This window comes from Zootoca vivipara, chromosome 4 (assembly GCF_965207765.1).
Source record: "Zootoca vivipara chromosome 4, rZooViv2.hap1.1, whole genome shotgun sequence".
Lineage (NCBI taxonomy): Eukaryota > Metazoa > Chordata > Lepidosauria > Squamata > Lacertidae > Zootoca > Zootoca vivipara.
The window spans coordinates 85,459,559-85,478,833 of NC_142587.1; the positions used below are offsets into that span (position 1 = coordinate 85,459,559).

The 19,275-nt window shown below is 42.8% G+C and overlaps 1 protein-coding gene across 11 annotated transcripts in view; it reads right to left on the reverse strand.

Annotated features, from left to right (window-relative positions):
- YAP1 (Yes1 associated transcriptional regulator) overlaps positions 1-19,275 on the reverse strand; it is an 80,967-nt gene that overhangs the window by 14,771 nt on the left and 46,921 nt on the right. For 4 of the 11 annotated variants that reach the window (XM_088668378.1, XM_088668377.1, XM_088668375.1 and 1 more), the window contains 2 exons: positions 6,845-7,038; positions 4,485-4,532 (listed from right to left, as the gene is read on the reverse strand). In XM_088668378.1, coding sequence (XP_088524504.1) covers positions 4,485-4,532; positions 6,845-7,038 — 242 coding nt within the window. The remainder of the gene's footprint in view (positions 1-4,484; positions 4,533-6,844; positions 7,039-19,275) is intronic. The other 7 variants (XM_060273865.2, XM_060273863.2, XM_088668374.1 and 4 more) reach the window with 3 other exon arrangements.

Genomic DNA, 19,275 nt, shown 5'->3' on the forward strand with positions numbered 1-19,275 from the left:
ACTCTCAATCCATTGCATGTTACAAACATTTTAATACAGTAGACTGTAAAAAAAGGGGGGGTTGAGGCTTGTAGTGGAGAAAATTTAAGAGCTATTAAGGTAAGCAGGCCAAGCAGCTGCAAGTAGAGCACAAAATCTTCAGGTCACTAACCAAACTGATGTCGGGGGGGGGAGGGGAGATCTCCCCTCCTTCACAGAGTGTGGCAAGGAGTGAGTTTACTTTCATTGTAAAAACAACCACCACTCTACATGATGACTTCCACTTTAAGATTTGATCCTGTGTGCTGCAACCCAAATTCTATCCCAGGCGGGTATTTTTACTGGGGTGCAAAATTGACTTCACTCTTCTAGCTGTGCCAGTAAATGTGTGCCAAGCCTACACCAGCCCATTTCCATTAGTTTGAGGTCAATGTGCACGAGCCCAATAGCTTAAAAACGAAAAACATTTTATTTCTGCAAAATTAATGGCAAACATTAACGTGGGAGGGGAAGTGAATCACCGATTTTATAACACTCGGCAAGGACAGGCACCATCAAAACAGGCTGCTGCAGAAACGTAAAGGAAAAGAGAGGCGGTGTTCTGTTTCAACATTTTAAAGAATCAGCATTGGGTTATTTTGCTCATCTGCTTGCCCTAAGGTAGGATATCTTACTTCCCTAAGCATTCAGTAGACACCTGCCAGCTCAGCCTGTTTTTCTATAAAACTTTCAAGGAAAGGTGCTTCCTGCAACTTACCTGGGCAATTAATTTTGTCACCGCCCCCACCCAGCTTCTGTTTGAACCTTTAAAAAAAATCTATCCACCTACAGTTTCAAAAAGTTACTTCTTGACCCATATGATCAGTAGAATGGATGAACAGTTGTTTTAGAGTTGTCTAACCTTAAATTTAAAAAAAACAAACAAACCCTGTCAACATGCTTCCTTAAGACTTCTTTAGGGAAAATATTTGCCGAAACCTCTGTATGCTGCTTGTGGGTTTCCTCTGCGTTCTTTCAAACAACTTTCTTCAATTAGCTAGAATGGGTCAGACAAGGACCAAGTACTTACGGCAGTATTACTTCCCTGTTGATCCAGGTAAGAAGATATAAGGAGCACTAAGAGGGAGATTGGACCACTTTGGCTCCTGACACATGAAGCTGGGCAGGGAAAATCATGACTAACTCATTAAAATGGGTAATCATTTGTGTAAGATTAACTTGAGGGGTAGCCATTATGGTGCCCCCTTTTCCGATGTTGCTGGACTGCAACTCCCATCATCCCTGATGGGACTTACAATCAAACAACATATTGAGGGTATCACTTGGCTACCCACAATTTAGCTGTTTTTCCTAAGCTATAGATCATATACAAGACACAATGTGTTATAAAAGGAGGGCAATTAGGGTGGTTTGTTTGTCTCAAGTCAGAGATTACTTATGCCCAGCCAATAATATCTCCTGAGACTTGTTCCCACATTGCACCAGTAATGTATGGGGGGTTTAGATAACCTAAGTCAGTGGTTTGTGCACACACACACCCCTCCGTGGACCACTTGCAAACTGCTAAGCACTTAATGGTTTTTCTGCCTGCTGTAGAAATTGTAATGTACTGTCCTAGATGCTGTGTGATTTTTAATTTTATTGCTACATGTATTGCATTTTATTGTATTCCAGAGATTTCAAGTTGTAATACAATAACATACAATATATGAAATAACAGAAACAGTGAAAATGCTATTAAAATCAGTATGACTAGTTAATACAATGGATGTGCCATTTCCTGTCTTCAAATTCGCAGACACCTGATTGAAGCTCATGGATCACTGGTGGCCCAGGGTTCAAGATTTCAGAACCTCTGACCTATTTCTTTTTCCATGCAATGTGCTTCCTCCCTTTCCCATGGGCAGATGATGCAGGCTATCCTGCGACATGAGAACTAGACTTGCTGTGTTGACATAGTAGAAGAGGATGGCTTGACTTTGTGGCAGTTTGAATAAAGCCCATGGCAGAATTCCTACCTTTCCAAGGAAAATATAATATAAGCAGTTAAGTTTAAAAAAAAATATATTCTTGGGTTTATGGTACAGCTTGGATCCAACAGCTTTGATTCTCACACACATTCAGAGAAGGATGCCAAAATGTGCAAACCGCAGGAGTTGAAAGGCCTGACAAATGTATTCGGAGGCAAGCAATTTGCTCATGAAGCCAAACTTCCAAGATGGAAGAAATTACAGAGCCACTAAAAGGTACAGAAATGAGAATGGAGGTGGCAAGGACAGAACACAGCAGACAACACAGTGTAGTTTTGCTTTGGTTTCTGTCACTTGTCTGTTACACCAAACAGAGGAATTTATCAAAAGGTTCTCTCAAGCAGTTTCAAGCACACCTTTAAATATAAAAGCTGAAAGTTTCAATATGGAACATGCAGCCTACTGGAATCAATGTTTCATGTCTTGCAGCTTTAAAAACAACTGCAAATGTGAAAGGTATATTTGATATTAAGGCCTCTACCTCTACCTAAAAAGGAAAACTTTGCAGGAGAAGGAACTCACGTGGATCAAATTTCCTTTTCCAATTACAATTTAATCAATCACTTTACGGAGCTAGGAAGTATTTCTTCTCAGATGAGACAATTTTGGATGTTGTGATCTTCCTTTCTTCTATATCACCTTGTTCACAATCTTATCAAGAACTTAGCAGCATTCTACACATATCTCTCTAACTCCTGTTACCTGCTTACAGCACACAGAGAGATAACCTATCAATTCTATGATTGCATAGTGGATCTTGTACTAAATAGCTTAATATGTGAATTCCAACAGGAGATGAAGCTGCGTTTTAGATCTCCAAGTGGCTCTGAAAATGTTAGACCAAAATCTTTTTAAAACACAAAATGCTAAATTAACAGGATCTCACTAAAATGTAGAAATTGGAGTCACAAACAGAAGCAGTGCTGAGCAAAACATAGCTCTAAAACTAACAGAAATATAAGGCTGATTATCTCTAATAAAAGCAAAAAAAACCTGATAAAGGGTATCAGCATTGCAATGTTTTTATGTGAAACAGCTTTGTCCCAATTCTCGCAGTGAAAGAAGGAAGAAAATATCATGCACTTTGCTTAGTGATGCTCCTAAGCTTTACAAGAGCCTGCCATGGGAAGTTTAAATTGGCCAAATCCAACAGCTTGCCCTGACAAAGGAAATGAATGACATTCAGTCATGAGTTTCTGAAAGAAGGCAGCTCTGGGTGTAAAAGCTCTGGTGGTAACAACTTCCAAGCAATAAAGGCCTAGGTAGATTCTCCAGAGCTACCAGATGAATTTATTGAGCCAGATTCTACTATTTACTAGAATCAGATTATTAAAAACAGCATGGGGCGAGTAAAGCATAGCACTGAGGTTGAGTATGCTGTTCTGCACACAGAAAAACAAAACTTCATTGCCTGACAGTAGAGCAAAGCCCATGAACTAATGAGATAAAAACAAACTACTGGGCTGAAGCAGCAAGCTAAACTGAGTTGGAAAGCCATGTGATGATCATGAAGACAAAACCAGTGTGCTGTAGCAGATGGAATGTTGGCCTGGGCCAAGGAGATCAGAGTTTAAAAGCCAGCTCAACTATGAAGCAAACTAACTCTCAGCTCCATATTTCTGAGAATTTTTTGTTTAAGGGACAACCACATCTATGTCATCCTGAGCTCCTTAGAACGAGGGCACTTCTATGATGAACAGAACAAAGTTTTCAAGAGTTCAGCTTGCATGATGTTGTGTCACCTCACTCCCGCTGTAGCCTATAAAAAAATAGTTTTACTCAAGGCTCTGCGGCCACCACAAGAAGGTAAAAGAATCCAGGCCTGCATCAAGCTGATGTTATACCCTTTTCACTGAACAGCTAAATTATGAGGCATCTCAGCTGCCACAAAGGATTTTTGAGAGATATCAGATTTGTATAGCAAATCTAAAAATGAGGGGAAAGGCAGTTAATATAAAAGCACCTACCAATCTTGGTATTTAGTTCAGCTTACTTGATAACTGAAGTTTTATGGCTGTGTGTCAATGTTGAGGTGAAAGCAGCTAGAACACTGTTAGAGGAAGAAGATTTGAAAGACTGAATGGGAGCCATATTGAATAGTGTTGATACAACACAGACTCTTGGAAGTTGGAACAGAAATCTTGTCTTTTCTTCCTACTGGGACATTTTAGGAGTGTTGAGGTCTCGTGTACCCAAGAGAGAACTTTACAGCAATACAGCTTTGTCTTCAGCATTATGCCTGGCAGTGAGAAATGCTATCTGGGAATCACAGCATCATGTTTGAGAAAAACACAGAGCAAGCAAGACGGCGTACTTTATTAAGCCAACTAGAGCTCCTTTTTCAGTCATGCTGAGGTTACTGGCAGGCTGTGGTTCATAAAATACAAACAGCTTCATATAGCCCAAGCACCTTGTACAGCTGATCTAAGTTAAAAAATGTTTCTTATCTTGCTGAAACATTTGTTAGGAGCCTACCTGACGTTTTGGAGAATTTGCTGTGCTGGGATTGATATTCCGCAATGCCTAAGAGTAAAAGAAATAAGATGGGTAAGCATTACTCTTTTTTCCTTTTCTTTTTTGCTGAGCGTGGTTGGGGAAGATAGGCTGATTTGACAAACACATCACTCTCTTAGCATTCTGACGAGGCAAGTTCCTGAGACAGCCAAAGATGACAAAAGGGTAAGGGAGTTAAGAGCTGACAAAAGCTGCTGCATAATGGAACAAGACGCTTAGGGGTGCTTACAGAGCACACGAAAACATGTCATTTAACAGATAGGGGACATCAAGGTAGAGAACATGGTCTGGCCTGAAGTTAGTCAACTTCTCAAGAGGAAGTTACCGAAGAAGAAATCCAAAATTAGAAGCCTTATCTAAAAGCATGCTGGCACGGCGGCGTATGAATTTGTTGGAGGGTTAATAGCAAAGCAGTTATAGGAAAAGCTTAAGACTATTTCAGCTGAAAAGACCCTTCTTTTTAACTTGTCCAGAGAAAAGTCATCATCAGTTTTGTTTTTAAGGAAGTGACACACATTCTGCAATAGTCCAGTTTACACAAAGTAGTTGTGCCTGCAAATATATCCCTTCGGTACAGAATGTAGTGCAAGAGTTAGACTCCAGAATAAGGGCAGTTAAAGCAAGAGGCGATGAAGTCAAAAGCCTGAGGAAATGATCTCCCAAGAGCATGAAAAATATTTCATGATGCAGGACCCATCACCCAAAGGGGGGAATAAGTTTAAAGAGGTTAGGATGTCTGCGATGTCCCACAACCTTCACAAAAGGTGATGCCAGACATTTGAGACAAGAAGCTAATCAATAATTAGCAGAAGATCTAGGACAGGAAGCGCTGATTGAAAGCGACAGTTCTAGGAGGCAAGCTGAATTGTCTCTTTGGGGTTCATGCCTCCAGGGTTATTTTTAAAAAGAGAAAAGCGAAAGCAGCAATCAGCCTACAACCACATTGGAAAACCATTAAAAGCTTTTAAAAACTAACTAAAACTGAAGTGAAAACACTCACTTAATCCAGTTTGCTTTTAAGAAAGCTAGGCTCTTGAGAACAGCTTGCAACATGTTGTTGTTGTTGTTGTTTAGTCACGTCCGACTCTTCGTGACCCCATGGACCAGAGCACGCCAGGCACTCCTGTCTTCCACTGCCTCCCGCAGCTTGCAACATACACGTTGCCTAATGTGGATGAATTCTCCCAGCCCACCCTTCTGTCTTGTAAATCACAGCCAAGCTGTACATAATGGGTGTACCATTAGCACACTCACATCAAGAACCTTTATCCAATGCCAAAGTTTAGCAAAATGCTACAATGACAAAGTTCCCATTTGCTTAGGGGGCCGGGGGGAGATGAAGTGGTTGCTCTTAGATAAGGTATTGTGACGTAAATCCATGATGCCCAAATCATGAATCCAGTGACAGAGTTCATAACCTGGAGTTCTCATGAACGGTTCTGATTTTGTCAAATCGCAACTCATACTTAACTCACCACTACAAGATGTGATGATGAAAACAGGTATAGATGGCTTCTTTTTTAAAAAAAAAAAAAGGTGAGGCAAACTCTGAAGACGTGTCTATCAATGGCTATAAGCTACGAGAGCTAAAGGAAACCTCCATGTACAGAGGCACTATACCTCCAAAAACAAGGATGCTAGGGACTGTTAACAAGGCCAATATCTTCATGCCTTGCCTGCGAACATTCAGAAGAACTTGGTTGTTTGATGATGGAAACAAAGCAGTGGATTAAATAGCCCTACAGCCAAACTGCAGTTCATATGTCCTTCTGGACCGCTTTGTTTTTACAGACACTGTGGGAAGCATTTTAACTTACAGAGGAGCTGGAGGCCTCAACCCAACAAGGCCAATTCCATTTTACAGGCTCCATCCTCTGTGAAGCTGGAGAACTCGATAGGAACCATTTTTCCATTCAAAGCATTAATAGCTTTTGCAAAGCATCCCAGCAGGTTGCAGTCCATGTGGCAGAGTTTTAAGTGCTGAAAAGAGTGCCAACGCTAGGAAGCATTGCAGGAGTGGTGGGGGACGACGGGACCCACCTTGCAACAGACGTATTCTGAAGAGGCAATTGACCCTGACATAAATTCACAGCTGCGGTGGTCGTGTCTGCTTGCAGCAATGTCACCTTGCTTGGGCAATTTAGTGGAGGAAACATTCCTTACGAGTGCATAGGTCCGAACGCTTACCTTCCACGTGAAAACAAGGTACCTCTTCCTTCCTCCAAACTATTGATGCTTGCTGGAATTAAAGTGGGTGAGCACAAAGCCACCCACACATGCACAAGCAGCAATTTATGTTAGAGCGGAAGCGCTTGTCTAACCTGCGGCCTCACCTGCCGAAGCAGTTCTTGGTGTTTCAGTCGCAACCTCTCTTTTTCCATCTGCAGTTGCTGTAGCCTCATCTGCTGCTGCTGGTTGGAGTTGCTGCCCCCCAGCACTCCACCAGGCGGGCTTTGGGGGGCTATTGGGGGTGGCTGCTTCACAGGAGCACTTTGGCTGATTCTCTGGCTCATAGCTGTGGAGGCAAGCAATAGGGCAGGCATTTTAAAAAGCAACTTGAAAGCAGTGGTTCAGAAATAATATCCATTTGCGTTTCCAAATGGATCCAAAGTAGTACAGTGGTACCTCGGGTCTACGAACAGCCCTGCTAGCGAACTATTCGGGAAACGAACTCCACAAAACCGGAAGTAGGTGTTCCGGTTAGCGAATTTTGCCTCAGAAGCCGAACGGTGGAAGGGCACTGGGAGCCTCGGTTTAAGAACGCTTTGGTTTAAGAATGGACTTCTGGAACGAATTAAGTTCGTAAGCCGAATTACCACTGTACATTATCATGGCCCAGGCTTCATGGATCATTTTGGCATAATGGTATAAAATAAGTAGTGGAGTGGAGAGTTTCATTTCAAAATTTCATTTCAAAATGGCAGAAGCCACAGACAAAGATATGCCTCAACTCAAGCTTGTTCCTTATTTCTACTCGAGGCTGCTTAGATTCCGACAATTAGGCTTGACAATGCTTGCCTCATTACTTCTATAAAGTTTCTAGCCCTCATTGCTGCCCGTGGTTGAATACATTCATGTAGCATCTATGGTGAGCTCTGATAGAGCAACATTTGCAGTCCCCCTATTCATTCATTCATTCATTCATTCATTCATTTTTGCTTTCTACCCATCAGGGGTCAACAAACTTTTTCAGCAGGGGGCTGGTCCACTGTCCCTCAGACCTTGAGGGGGGCCGGACTATATTTTGAAAAAAAAAATGAACAAATTCCTATGCCCCACAAATAACCCAGAGATGCATTTTAAATAAAAGGACACATTCTACTCATTTTACATGGACCCACAAGTAACCCAGAGGTGCATTTTAAATAAAAGGACTCATTCTACTCATGTAAAAACATGCTGATTCCTGGACCGTCCGAGGGCTGGATTTAGAAGGCGATTGGGCCGCATCCGACCCCCGGGCCTTAGTTTGGGGACCCTGATCTAGTCATTTCTACCCTTTTCTAAATTCCAGTGCTACTGAAAACAGCTGTTGCCAGAAGAGTACCAGTTATAAACTGCACAAGCAATTTATGTGCAGTTTATTCAGAGTGCGGAACCAGGATTTTCTTGGTGATAAAAATATTGTAGTAGATCTAGCTCAGTCCATAACTTTCCAGTACGCTTTTATTGCGGGCTTTTTATTTACACTGAGATTTTTCAAGTACCCAGTATATATTTATTATATTCCTGTGCCTCCCCATAACCACTGGGCAGCATACATAAAACGCTAAAGATGGTTTAAAAACCTAAAACATTTAATTTACTACAGAAGAAGTGTTGTGGGCTGTTTTCTATTTTATTTATGCTGACGATTCTCTGAATGAACTGGCAGGCCACTTAAGACTCTAGATTAACTTTCACATTTCAAATATGTATAATTGAAGTAAACACTGAAGCACCATTCATAGCGTCATCCCCAAAATATCAGCCTTATGGTTGCTCTAAATCCAAACTGCGAGGAAGGTGTTCAACAGAATGGTGCATTGTAGTACATTTTCTCATCACATTTTCTCATCACATTTAATGTCAGAAGTTTAAAGGGAAGGAGATTTGCAATTATGGGAGGCAAATGGTAAAAATAAGATGATTCTGAGATGAAATAATCTGAATTCAAAGCACCCTCTTGCTTGTTAGTATGCATTAACTCAGAGAGCCTCTGTTGTGAACACCTAGACCCAGGGGTCAGCAAACTTTGTCAGCAGGGGGCCGGTCCACTGTCCCTCAGACCTTGGTGGGGGACTGGACTATATTTTGGGGGGGAAATATGCCCCACAAATAACCCAGAGATGCATTTTAAATAAAAGAACACATTCTACTCATGTAAAAACATGCTGATTCCTGGACCGTCTGCAGGCTGGATTTAGAAGGCGATTGATCCAGCCCCCAGGCCTTAGTTTGGGGACTCCTGACCTAGACATTGTAGCTAGAATTCTTGCATACCTTTCCCCCTTTTTCATTTTCCTTTGCATTAAATCATGGGCAAATCATATACAATTACTGTGTGCTATAATCACAAGCAGAAATGGAAATGGAAAAGGACGAAATGTAAAATTTAGGAAACAACAGCACAAAATAAATTCCTGTTTGAAAATGCAAATATGTGTGTGTTTTTAGAGAGAGAGGGGGGAGAGGGAGAGAGGGAGGGAGAGAGAGAGAGAAAGGAAAAGTACAGTAATGCTATTTTAATGTCAAAATGCTAAAGAAAAGGACAAATCCTAAAACAACTTTGTCTTGGGTTGTGTTTTGGGATGCACCCATACGCAGAACCAACCAGGGATCACAGAACTGAAGTCTTATCTTAGCTGATAGAGACCATGGATTTAAATAATCCAGCAAACTTCACAGTGAATTCCACAACAGGAGGCCCTGCAGTGCTTGAAAAACCAATTCTGAAGTTAAAAACTAGTTGCTCATACTGTACAAACAGTGGGCTCTTTAAAAATAATAAATAAATAAAAGCCTCAATATGCATGTCCAACTTTCCTTGTGTGCATCAAAAGCAGTTGTTAAGATCATGGCCATAACACAAGATTTATTTTGATGTCTTTTAAGGATTTCGTGATCCAAATCTCTCCCTATTGCTGAGAACAACCATCTTCCCATATATTTTCAACCAGAACAGTCTAATAAAAGGGGAGAACAAACTGAATTCAGAACGAAGTCGTCCGGGAAGATAGAAAGCAGGACGCCGAGATGACAGTTCCTCCCTGGGGAGGCTCACTTCACAATTTGGTTTACATCAAGAGCTCTCAAAGTCATTTTAAACTAACCAAGCACTTGGGCAGCAAGGCTGCTATCCCGATTACACGTTTTAGCCAACTGGGCTGCTCCTAGGTCATAGAAACAAAATACATTGGACGATAAATATAGGCTCATGTAGAAATTGTGCCAGTTTCCATTTCGGTTGTAAATAGACAGCCATCGGCCAGCTCCACTGGGCTGTAGATCAAACCCAGGCTATTTATAGGCATGTGGCAAAAAATAACCAAACACTTTCAATTCCTTGAACATATTCTCAGCCAGTTCCAAGACGCTCAAATGATTAGCATTTATGAGCGCAATTCCTCCAGGAACATCTCCTACAAGAGGCAAAATAAAAAGCAACAGGGTACGAGTGGGGGGCTGGAGGCACACGGGTACTTCTTGGCCTTGCCACTCTAATTTATAAAATGGAAGGAGGGGACTGCCATGATTTTTATGAAAAAGGCAATGCCCCCAACAGAAGGGACACGTTGCTTAAAAGAAAACAAAACAAAAGAAAAGACCCTGATCCAGGCTTATCTGAAATCTACCAGGGTTCAGTCTGCAAATGGAGCACATAAAGAAAAATTAAGGATGTCTTCATTGCGTTATGGGCTATTATACAGCTAGCCAGGGCTATTAAATAGCTAACTAGGGGTCCAGCTTTGGGAAACACATTTGTCTGTGCTATTAAACATCCTACACTTGGCAAGCAACACTTTTTATTGGGGTGGGGGAATAATCTATCACCAATCAAAGGAAGAGACGTTGCACAGCAAAACCCATACAAATAAAGCCTTAGCTGTGCAACCCTCATATGAAGTGCCAATGTTTTTACGTACCTTCAACTCCACTTTGGAGGTTCGAGAAAGGCATCTAATGATCTTTAAATATTTAGTTCATTTTTAAAGTCTGCCCAGATGGAGAAGGTGTGGGGGGGGGGGAGAGGCAAAATGACTTCCTTTATCTGCTAGAGCTAGGATTTAACCAGCTTCCTGTTCCTTACTTTCATAGGTATCAAGGAAGCATTTAACTATGAGGCTCAACACCCACAAATGGGGCAAGTAACAAAGACCTCACAGGCAGTCGAGGAACAAAAATGTCTTTATTTCAAAGAGGAAAGAGGGGGATTTAGGAGGAAAGGGGGATTTGGAGCAAGGAATGAGGGGAACAGCACATACCATTTAGCACATACCATTTAATATAACACATACCATTTAGCTACATTGTGTTTTTTAATATTTGGTAAGGCAACATTTTAGGACAGAATACCGTCTCTTCAGTTTTTCTACTCTACATCTGCATCTTGGATGAATTTTTAAGAATACAGTACAGTGGAACCTCGGTTTATGAACACCTCGGTTTATGAATTTTCGGTTTATGAACGCCGCGGACCCATCTGGAACGGATTAATTCATTTTCCATTACTTTCAATGGGAATGTTTGCTTCAGTTTATGAACGCTTCAGTTTATGAACAGACTTCCGGAACCAATTACACCCATGCTTCAGTTTATGAACGCTTCAGTTTAAGTACTCCGCGGACCCATCTGGAACGGATTAATCCACTTTCCATTACTTTCAATGGGAAAGTTTGCTTCAGTTTATGAACGCTTACTCCGCGGACCGTCTGGAATGGATTAATTCACTTTCCATTACTTTCAATGGGAAAGTTTGCTTCAGTTTATGAACGCTTACTCCGCAGACCGTCTGGAACGGATTAATTCACTTTCCATTACTTTCAATGGGAAAGTTCGCTTCAGTTTATGAACGCTTCAGTTTATGAACAGACTTCCGGAACCAATTGTGTTCATAAACCGAGGTACCACTGTATTCTATAATCAGTGGGAATCAAGATACTAGGAATACCCCGCCCCTTTCTATCTCAAAAGCAAGGACTGTGTTGTTCTTGGTCGTATTGATTGGTTATCTTTACAGAGAGTGGGACAAAGGGAATGAAAACTTTTATTTTATTTATTCAATTTCTATACCACCCTTTGTCAGATCACAATATTGAAGACTATTAATATTCTCTGCAATGCAAAATTCAGCAGTATCTTGCATTTAATGCAGGCTGCGTTTGCTCCTTTCAAAAATATGGAGCAAACGTAGGCAGGGCCCTGGCATTGTTGCTTCTTTTACATAAGGCTCTCACTGTTTGTATAAATCAAGTAAGAACTGGTCCCCTTGTATTCTCCACAAAGGAAGAATAATAGAAGTTATGACTAAGCTGTTTAACTTTGAAGTGTCAGCATAGTACACCAACTTCAACTGGCAAATTTGCAATTTCTATTTTGCGTTACAAGTATACTATAACTTTCCATTAACTTTGTTTTCATCCTCACATATGAACTGTCCATGGCACCAAGAGCAATTAAAATGGAGGGGAACTCTTTTGTATAGTATTGCTGGGGCTGAAGTTTGCAAGTGCCTTTGTGCATTCATTATGTTGAAACAATACCTTAAATAACATTTTTGCTTTTGAGGGCAAGCCTGACCCAATGCAAGCGTTCAATCCTTTGCACTGGGGGTAGGAAGCAGCTTGGATGGGTGGAGGTCTCCCTCTGTCCAGCCCCAAACTGGCCTTTGTCCATAGAGTAATGCTAGCACCTCTACTCCAGGTGCAAGATGGTGGAAGAAGCAATGATTTCCATCGCCTGCCAAAGGCTCCTGAACAAGGCATTTGGGAGGCAGGGAGGGGCTGATCTGGCCCTGGATCCAGAGCCAGCCGCACTGGCATAATTTGACAACATTGAGCCCAACCCATACCCAATTGCCAGGCCAACGCTAGCTTTGGTGCAGCCGAGCAGGGTTTTGCTTCACTCATTTTTCACACCAGCTGATGTGAGTGGCAGGACTAGGATGCAGTGGAGGCTACACCATTCTGCCACACCCACACCCACCCACTGCTGCCCAGCTGGGATTAGGATTAATATTGTGTGACACAGAGCTACTTCTTACTTTTGGGAACTTGAAACCAATTTTCTAACAGTCAACTCCCTCTTGCATCCTTTGAACCACCAGCAATACAGTCGTACCTTGGTTGTTGAACGGAATCCATTCGACTTCCGAAATCCAAGGCACAGCTTCCGATTGGCTGCAGGGGCTTCCTGCACTCAATCAGAAGCCGCAGAAGTGGCGTCGGACGATCAGCTTCCAAAGAACGTTTGCAAACCGAAACACTCACTTCTGGATTTGCAGCATCCAGGAGCCAAAACGGACGAGTACAAAGGCATTCGACAACCAAGGTACAGTTCTCCGAATGTGAAGTGCTCCTGTTGAAAGACGAGGGGTGTTTTCCTGTTCCGAGTATGTGGCCCTAGTCAACACGCATGCTTGCCACTTCCCTATGCTTGGATTCTACTCCAATGATGCCTTGAAATAGCAAGGCTGATCATGCAGGTACAACTCATGCCCATGTATCCTAGTCACTGATGTTGTGCACGTATCATAAGCATGATTCCTTCCTTCAAGCATTATAGGAGCAGGATGGGGTCAAAGACAAAAGGAGCAGACAGTTGAGCTTTTCTGGTAATGAGAGGCCTAGCCTTGCTCCACTCACCTTCTGGGCCCTCAAATTGTCATGAGAATTGAGCAAGTGTTACCTCTCATGCACCCTACCTAGTTATACTTCAAGAGGCTCACATCTGCTGCTACTGTACAGTACTTGGAGAGGCTCCTATAAAAACCTCATATACTGTAAAATGGCGAGGAAGTACCCAGACATGTTGCATCTTTCTCCAGCCAATGTGTCAAGAATTTATAAAGAAGGTCACTAAATGTTGAACGAAACAAAATAAAAAAATTCCTTCCAGCAGCACCTTAGAGACCAACTAAGTTTGTCATCAGTATGAGCTTTTGTGTGCATGCACACTTCTTCAGAATGCACATGAAAGCTCATACCAATGACAAACTTAGTGGGTCTCGAAGGTGCTGCTGGAAGGAATTTTTGTTATTTTGTTTCGACTACATCAGACCAACACGGCTACCTACCTGTAACTAAATGTTGAACGGTTTATGTAAGACTACCCACCTAAACAACTGAAAGGGTGAACAGCTGGATCAAAAAGAAGCTGGAATGTGCAAACAAGATGCTTCATTTAATTACCAGTGCTTGTATTCCAGTGAGAACAATAAAGGGAAATGAGGACTACTTCATGATCCCACAAGTTGGCAAGGAAGGGGAATTCCTTGGTGGCAGAGTCTCAATGTGTTTGATTTCTTTTGTTCCAAAATGCCTGAACAATTGGGCACACGTTACTTGGTTGATTTATTTATTTGTTTATTTATTTATTTAGTTCTACCTCAGTTTAATATCTGTAGTCACACCTCAGTTTAAGTATGCCTTGGTTTGAGTATTTTCAGTTTAAGTACTCCACGGACCGTCTGGAACGGATTAATCCACTTTCCATTACTTTTAATGGGAAAGTTCGCTTCAGGTTAAGTACGCTTCAGGTACAGACTTCTGGAACCAATTGTGTTTGTAAACTGAGGTACCACTGTACATCTTGTGTAGTAATAGAAGCTTCCTCTGGAGGAGGGTTAATTTCTGAGTTTTGCTCAGAAATTACATTTATTTCTCCTCCTTGGTGCTTTGTTTTCAGTGTTTACAATGGAAAGCAGACTGCAATGAGAGTCCATCTATTCTTGTGAAGAAAGCATTTTGAAGTCTCCTAGATCACTGAGGCTTTTTTTAAATCTACTTTTAACCTAGAGTTGCTGAAAACACATTTCTTAAAAGGGAGACGGAGTGTGAAACAGGGCATTTTGCTACCTCAGATGGAAAACCCACATTCCCCTCAACTTAAACATGGTGCTCAGTTTACCAAGCCATTCATCTGCATGTTCTGAACTGGAAAGAACAACAGATGAACCAACACACAGTTGTTCATTTAGTGGGTTTTGTACTGGACATCTATGCTACATTTACATCTGCAGAACTCCATACCATAGCTCACATCATTGAAGCGTCTCCCAATCACCAGCAGCAGATTATTTTTTTGTATGGGTGGGTGGGGTTATCATGGGGAGATCCTGATCTGTGAAAATTGATTGTCTTTGATTTGTGGGGAGGAAAGTAGAGATTCAAACCACTAATTCTGGATTTTCATATGTGCTGTGAGCCAGAAGGGGGAAAGGTCAGGCGAGAGAAGGGTGCGAGCAGAACAAATTCCCTTGGCACAGACATTTGAAAACTGAAACACAGCCATCACTACCACGTAGAAACTTAGAACGTTTCAAGGAAGCCTCCTCTCTCTGTTCAATAGCAGGCTGTCTCCCATTTGCCATCGCCCTCAATCAAAGAAGCCCATATGCTTGTGCTTCTCTTCCCCCTTCCCCCTTCCCCCTTCCCCCTTCAGCTGAGCCCTTTAACTGAAAAGGCCTGGAACAGATTAAAAGTTCAACCACAGAATATTTTTTTAAAAAAATGTTCTGGCGTGTACTCAAGCCTGTCTGCACTATGCATACACACTGGGCCCAAAAAGGGAAACTATGCAGTGAAAAAAATAAAACAGCTGTATGCCTCTATTTTTTGGATATTGAAGCTTTTGAGTTTAACTGATGCAGCACTTCACATCTTAGGAAAGGATGGCATGCTTAAGACAAGTAGTTGCATTGCTCGGAGTGAGGAGGCACCGCTATTCACAGCAGACTGTGTGTGTTTTTCCAGAGGGAGAGGTTCCCAGCTTGTGACCTTTGCTCTAGCTCCTTATTCCAGATAGCCTTTAACATATGGTTACCAGATTTTTTTCAATGAATCCAGGGACACTTTTTTTTTTGAAGGTGAGTAGCAACAGGGAGTCAGTAGTGGGGATGGCGAGGCAAAAGACCCTGGGCCGAAGCACACATGCATATTGTATAAAGCTGCAAAGCCCTTCTTTCACACCCTGTGAAACATAAATGCGCAGAGTTTTTTGGGTTTTTTTAAACTGGGCAACGGCCACCCACCGGCAACTCCTGAGCCTCCCCCGATCAGTCAAAACAAAGGGGGCAGGAGATCTGTATTACCAGACATCCCTGGTTCCCCCTTTGGCAGCGGCAGTCAGCAGCCTGGTAGCGCAGTTGGTTCTGGCTGACTTCAGGAGCTGCTCGCGGTCGTGGCGCCCACCATTTTTCCTTTCCAGAAGTCCCCATATGATGTGTTGTGCACAAGACACATCATATGAGGACTTCCAGCAGGAAAAATGGGGGGGGGGGTGCCACGGCAGTGAGCAGCTCCTGAAGCCATCCAGAGCCAATTGCACTACCAGGCTGGCTCTGGGCTGCTGAGGCTGCCGCTGCCACGTTTCCCGGGGACAGATTTGCAAATCCGGGGACTGTCCCCAGGAGCCAGGGATGTCTGTTAACCCTACTTTAACAAATCTTGCAAGCAAGAGGTGGGGGGGGGAAAGAGAGAGAGAGATCAATGCATGGGAAAAAGCCTTTCCGTCGCAGATCATCAACACATGGCCCAGACATGACACTTTGCAGATCACTCTTTCCTGGGAGAAGCAGAGATTGCCTTGACCCTACCAAACATGGTTTGGTTCTCAGAGTAACATGGTTATAAGAGCTGCAGCTCTAAAATCATTTTGGTATGATCACCAAAAAATATTTGAGCTGCCAGCACTCAGTGATGGGCAGGTTGCCATTCAATGTGCCTAAATAGCAACCTGCTTGGTCATGATTTCTTCTAGGCAACCAGGCAAGGAAAGTTTTGCAACCTAACAGTAGGTTCCTCTTCTACTGCCTTTCAGGTCACTGCTTAGCCACACAGGGTGGACCAATTTAAAATTACAAGGCTATTTAAATCAAATCACAGGGAAAGGGGCCAATTCATATCAAGTTCCCCATCTTTTGATTCATCTATTTCTTGAACAACTATGAATTTTAATTGGTTACTAATACAGTTAAAAGCTATCTGCTTGCCACTAAACAGAACATTTTACTACATAGGCGCACTGTTAACAGTTGTTCTGTTACAAAGCCCACTAAAGATATAAATCCATTAAGAGGAGTAGTTGTGAAATTACGAGTTTCCGTTTGGCTTTATATACACATCCAGGCACTAAACAAGATCATTTACAGTTAAGTGCTCCAAACTTCCCAGAAGTAATGGCTGGTAATATTTTCATGGTATGGAAAGTGTCCATGCTAGTCTAGATTTTCAGTTCACACAATAAATAATTCCACTTTGGAGCTAGCTATTTTAGTGCTTGACCTTGGGACAATTTATTTTTTTATTTTTGCCTCAGGTTCATCTTTTGAATAAAAAAAAATCAGGTTTTTAACTCAGTGTATTGAGTAAGGCAGGGGTCCCCAGACTACGCCCCCCGGACCGGATGCGGCCCAATTGGCCTCCCAATCCGGCCCGTGACGACCCCCGTCGCCCGCTGCCGCCGCCCGCTCTTACAGCGCGCAGCACGGCGGCGATCTTCAAAATCGGAAAAAAATCGCCAAAAATCCTTTGTGCGCATGCGTATGGGCCTCTCCCGACCCAGAAGAGGTCATTTCCGGTGCACTTCCGGGTCAGGGGAGGCCCATACGCATGCACACAAGTGATTTTCGGCGATTTCCTCCCCGACCGTGTGCGTGTGCGCATGCGCACGGGCGCGCACTCCCCCGCCCTCCGGCCCGCTGCGCGCGCACTCCCCTGCCCTCCGGCCCGCCGCGCGGTCGGCACGGCAGGCACCGGCCTGAAGCCCGGTAAGTCTGGGGACCCCTGGAGTAAGGCATACTTTCTGCAGGAAAGCAATCTGGGGTGTTGCAGAGTGTAATACAGGCATAGGCAAACTCGGCCCTCCAGATGTTTTGGGACTACAACTCCCATCATCCCTGACTACTGGTCCTGTTAGCTAGGGATGATGGGAGTTGTAGTCCCAAAACATCTGGCGGGCTGAGTTTGCCTATGCCTGGTGTAATACCCTGAAGCACAAATGTTGTCATTCGTAAATATAATAAAAGGGGAACAAATCCGTTACAAAGAACGCTTTACTGCATCTGTGAGCAAGCACCCTGCTTTTGAAATTATATAGCTCTGAAAACTTTTGCAACATACAAAGCTGCCTAAAACTTGACAAGTTAGTTCTAATTCCTAGCTGGCATTCACTCTTCAAGACATACAGCCAGTTTAACTGTAACTGCAATTATTCAACTGGCCTACAAAGACCTTCCAAGTGACACAAGCCAATGGCAGTGGTGGAACAAAAAATGTTTTTCTCCATTCCACCTCCATAAACAACCTGCCCCCCACCCTAACAAACCATCACCAAACGATCACAGGTACAGTTATAGCAATCAGATTACAGCTGCTCCTTTACAGCCACTCTGTGAAATCATAGCATTTCTGGAGAGTTTGATGCTTGGATATGTGATTTCTCAAGGGCATCAGCTTATTTTAAAAGGGAAATGAATGAGCCTTCAATGGCTTAAGATTTCCAGCAGGGGTGGTGGACAGAAAAATGCACAACACGATGTTTTTGAAACTCTTTCCCCATACTATGCAATGTCGTTTCAGGAGTGGAGGGGGCGGAGGCACCCTTTTCCCTTTCTTGTTCTCCCCATTTCTTCTATCTGACAATAAAGCAGTTAGGCTGAGGCTGCCAGGCAATCCTGCACTTGGCCTCCAGCAGCACTGAACTATCTATAACAGAGCAGGAAGGCTCTGGGTGCGTGGAAAAGGAGAAAGGCATCTCTTCTTCCTTCCCTGCTGCTGAATGGTCCTCTTCCCTTAAGTTCTTAGACATCACTGCAATGTTGCTGCTTTATCCTAGCTGGAGCTCTGAACAAGAGGACTCCTTAGAACACATTGCACTATTTCGTTGCATCGGTTCATCACTTTTTCTTAGATTGCGTAGCACCTCAAATTTACTAGGTGTTTTGGCAGTCTGATGTCAGAATGCCACTCATACTGAACTGATCCAAGATCTAAAGATGAAGGACAGGAAACAAACAAATATGATAGGACAGGGCAGGGCCCTACCGTGTTTTCCCGAAAATAAGACACTGTCTTATATTCATTGTTCCTCAAGATGACACACTGTGGCTTATTTTCAGGGGGTGTCTTATTTTTATTACGCATCCAGCCTTGCCTCTTCCTTGGCGCCCTCCAGAACTGCGCCTATCGCTATGTCTTATTTTTGGGGTATGGCTTATATTGCGCAAATGCTTAGAAAGCCTGCTACGGCTTATTTTATTGGATGTCTTATTTTCGGGAAAACAGGGTAGTATGGTGTCTCACTGACTAACTCTTGAGCTCTCCCCTGATCTTTTGCAATCCTCAGCCTTCTTCCTCTCCACAAACAAAATAGGGCTGTTAAACTATTTGCCTTATTTAACTTTATCATGAAGAGTCAGAAGGCTTATTTAGCATGGAAAGGTGCAATTCTAACCCTACTTACCTGGGAGCAAGCCCCACTGAATTCAATGGGACTTAACACTGCACAGGCATGGTTAGGATTTTGCTGTAAAACATTAATACACAAATACGAG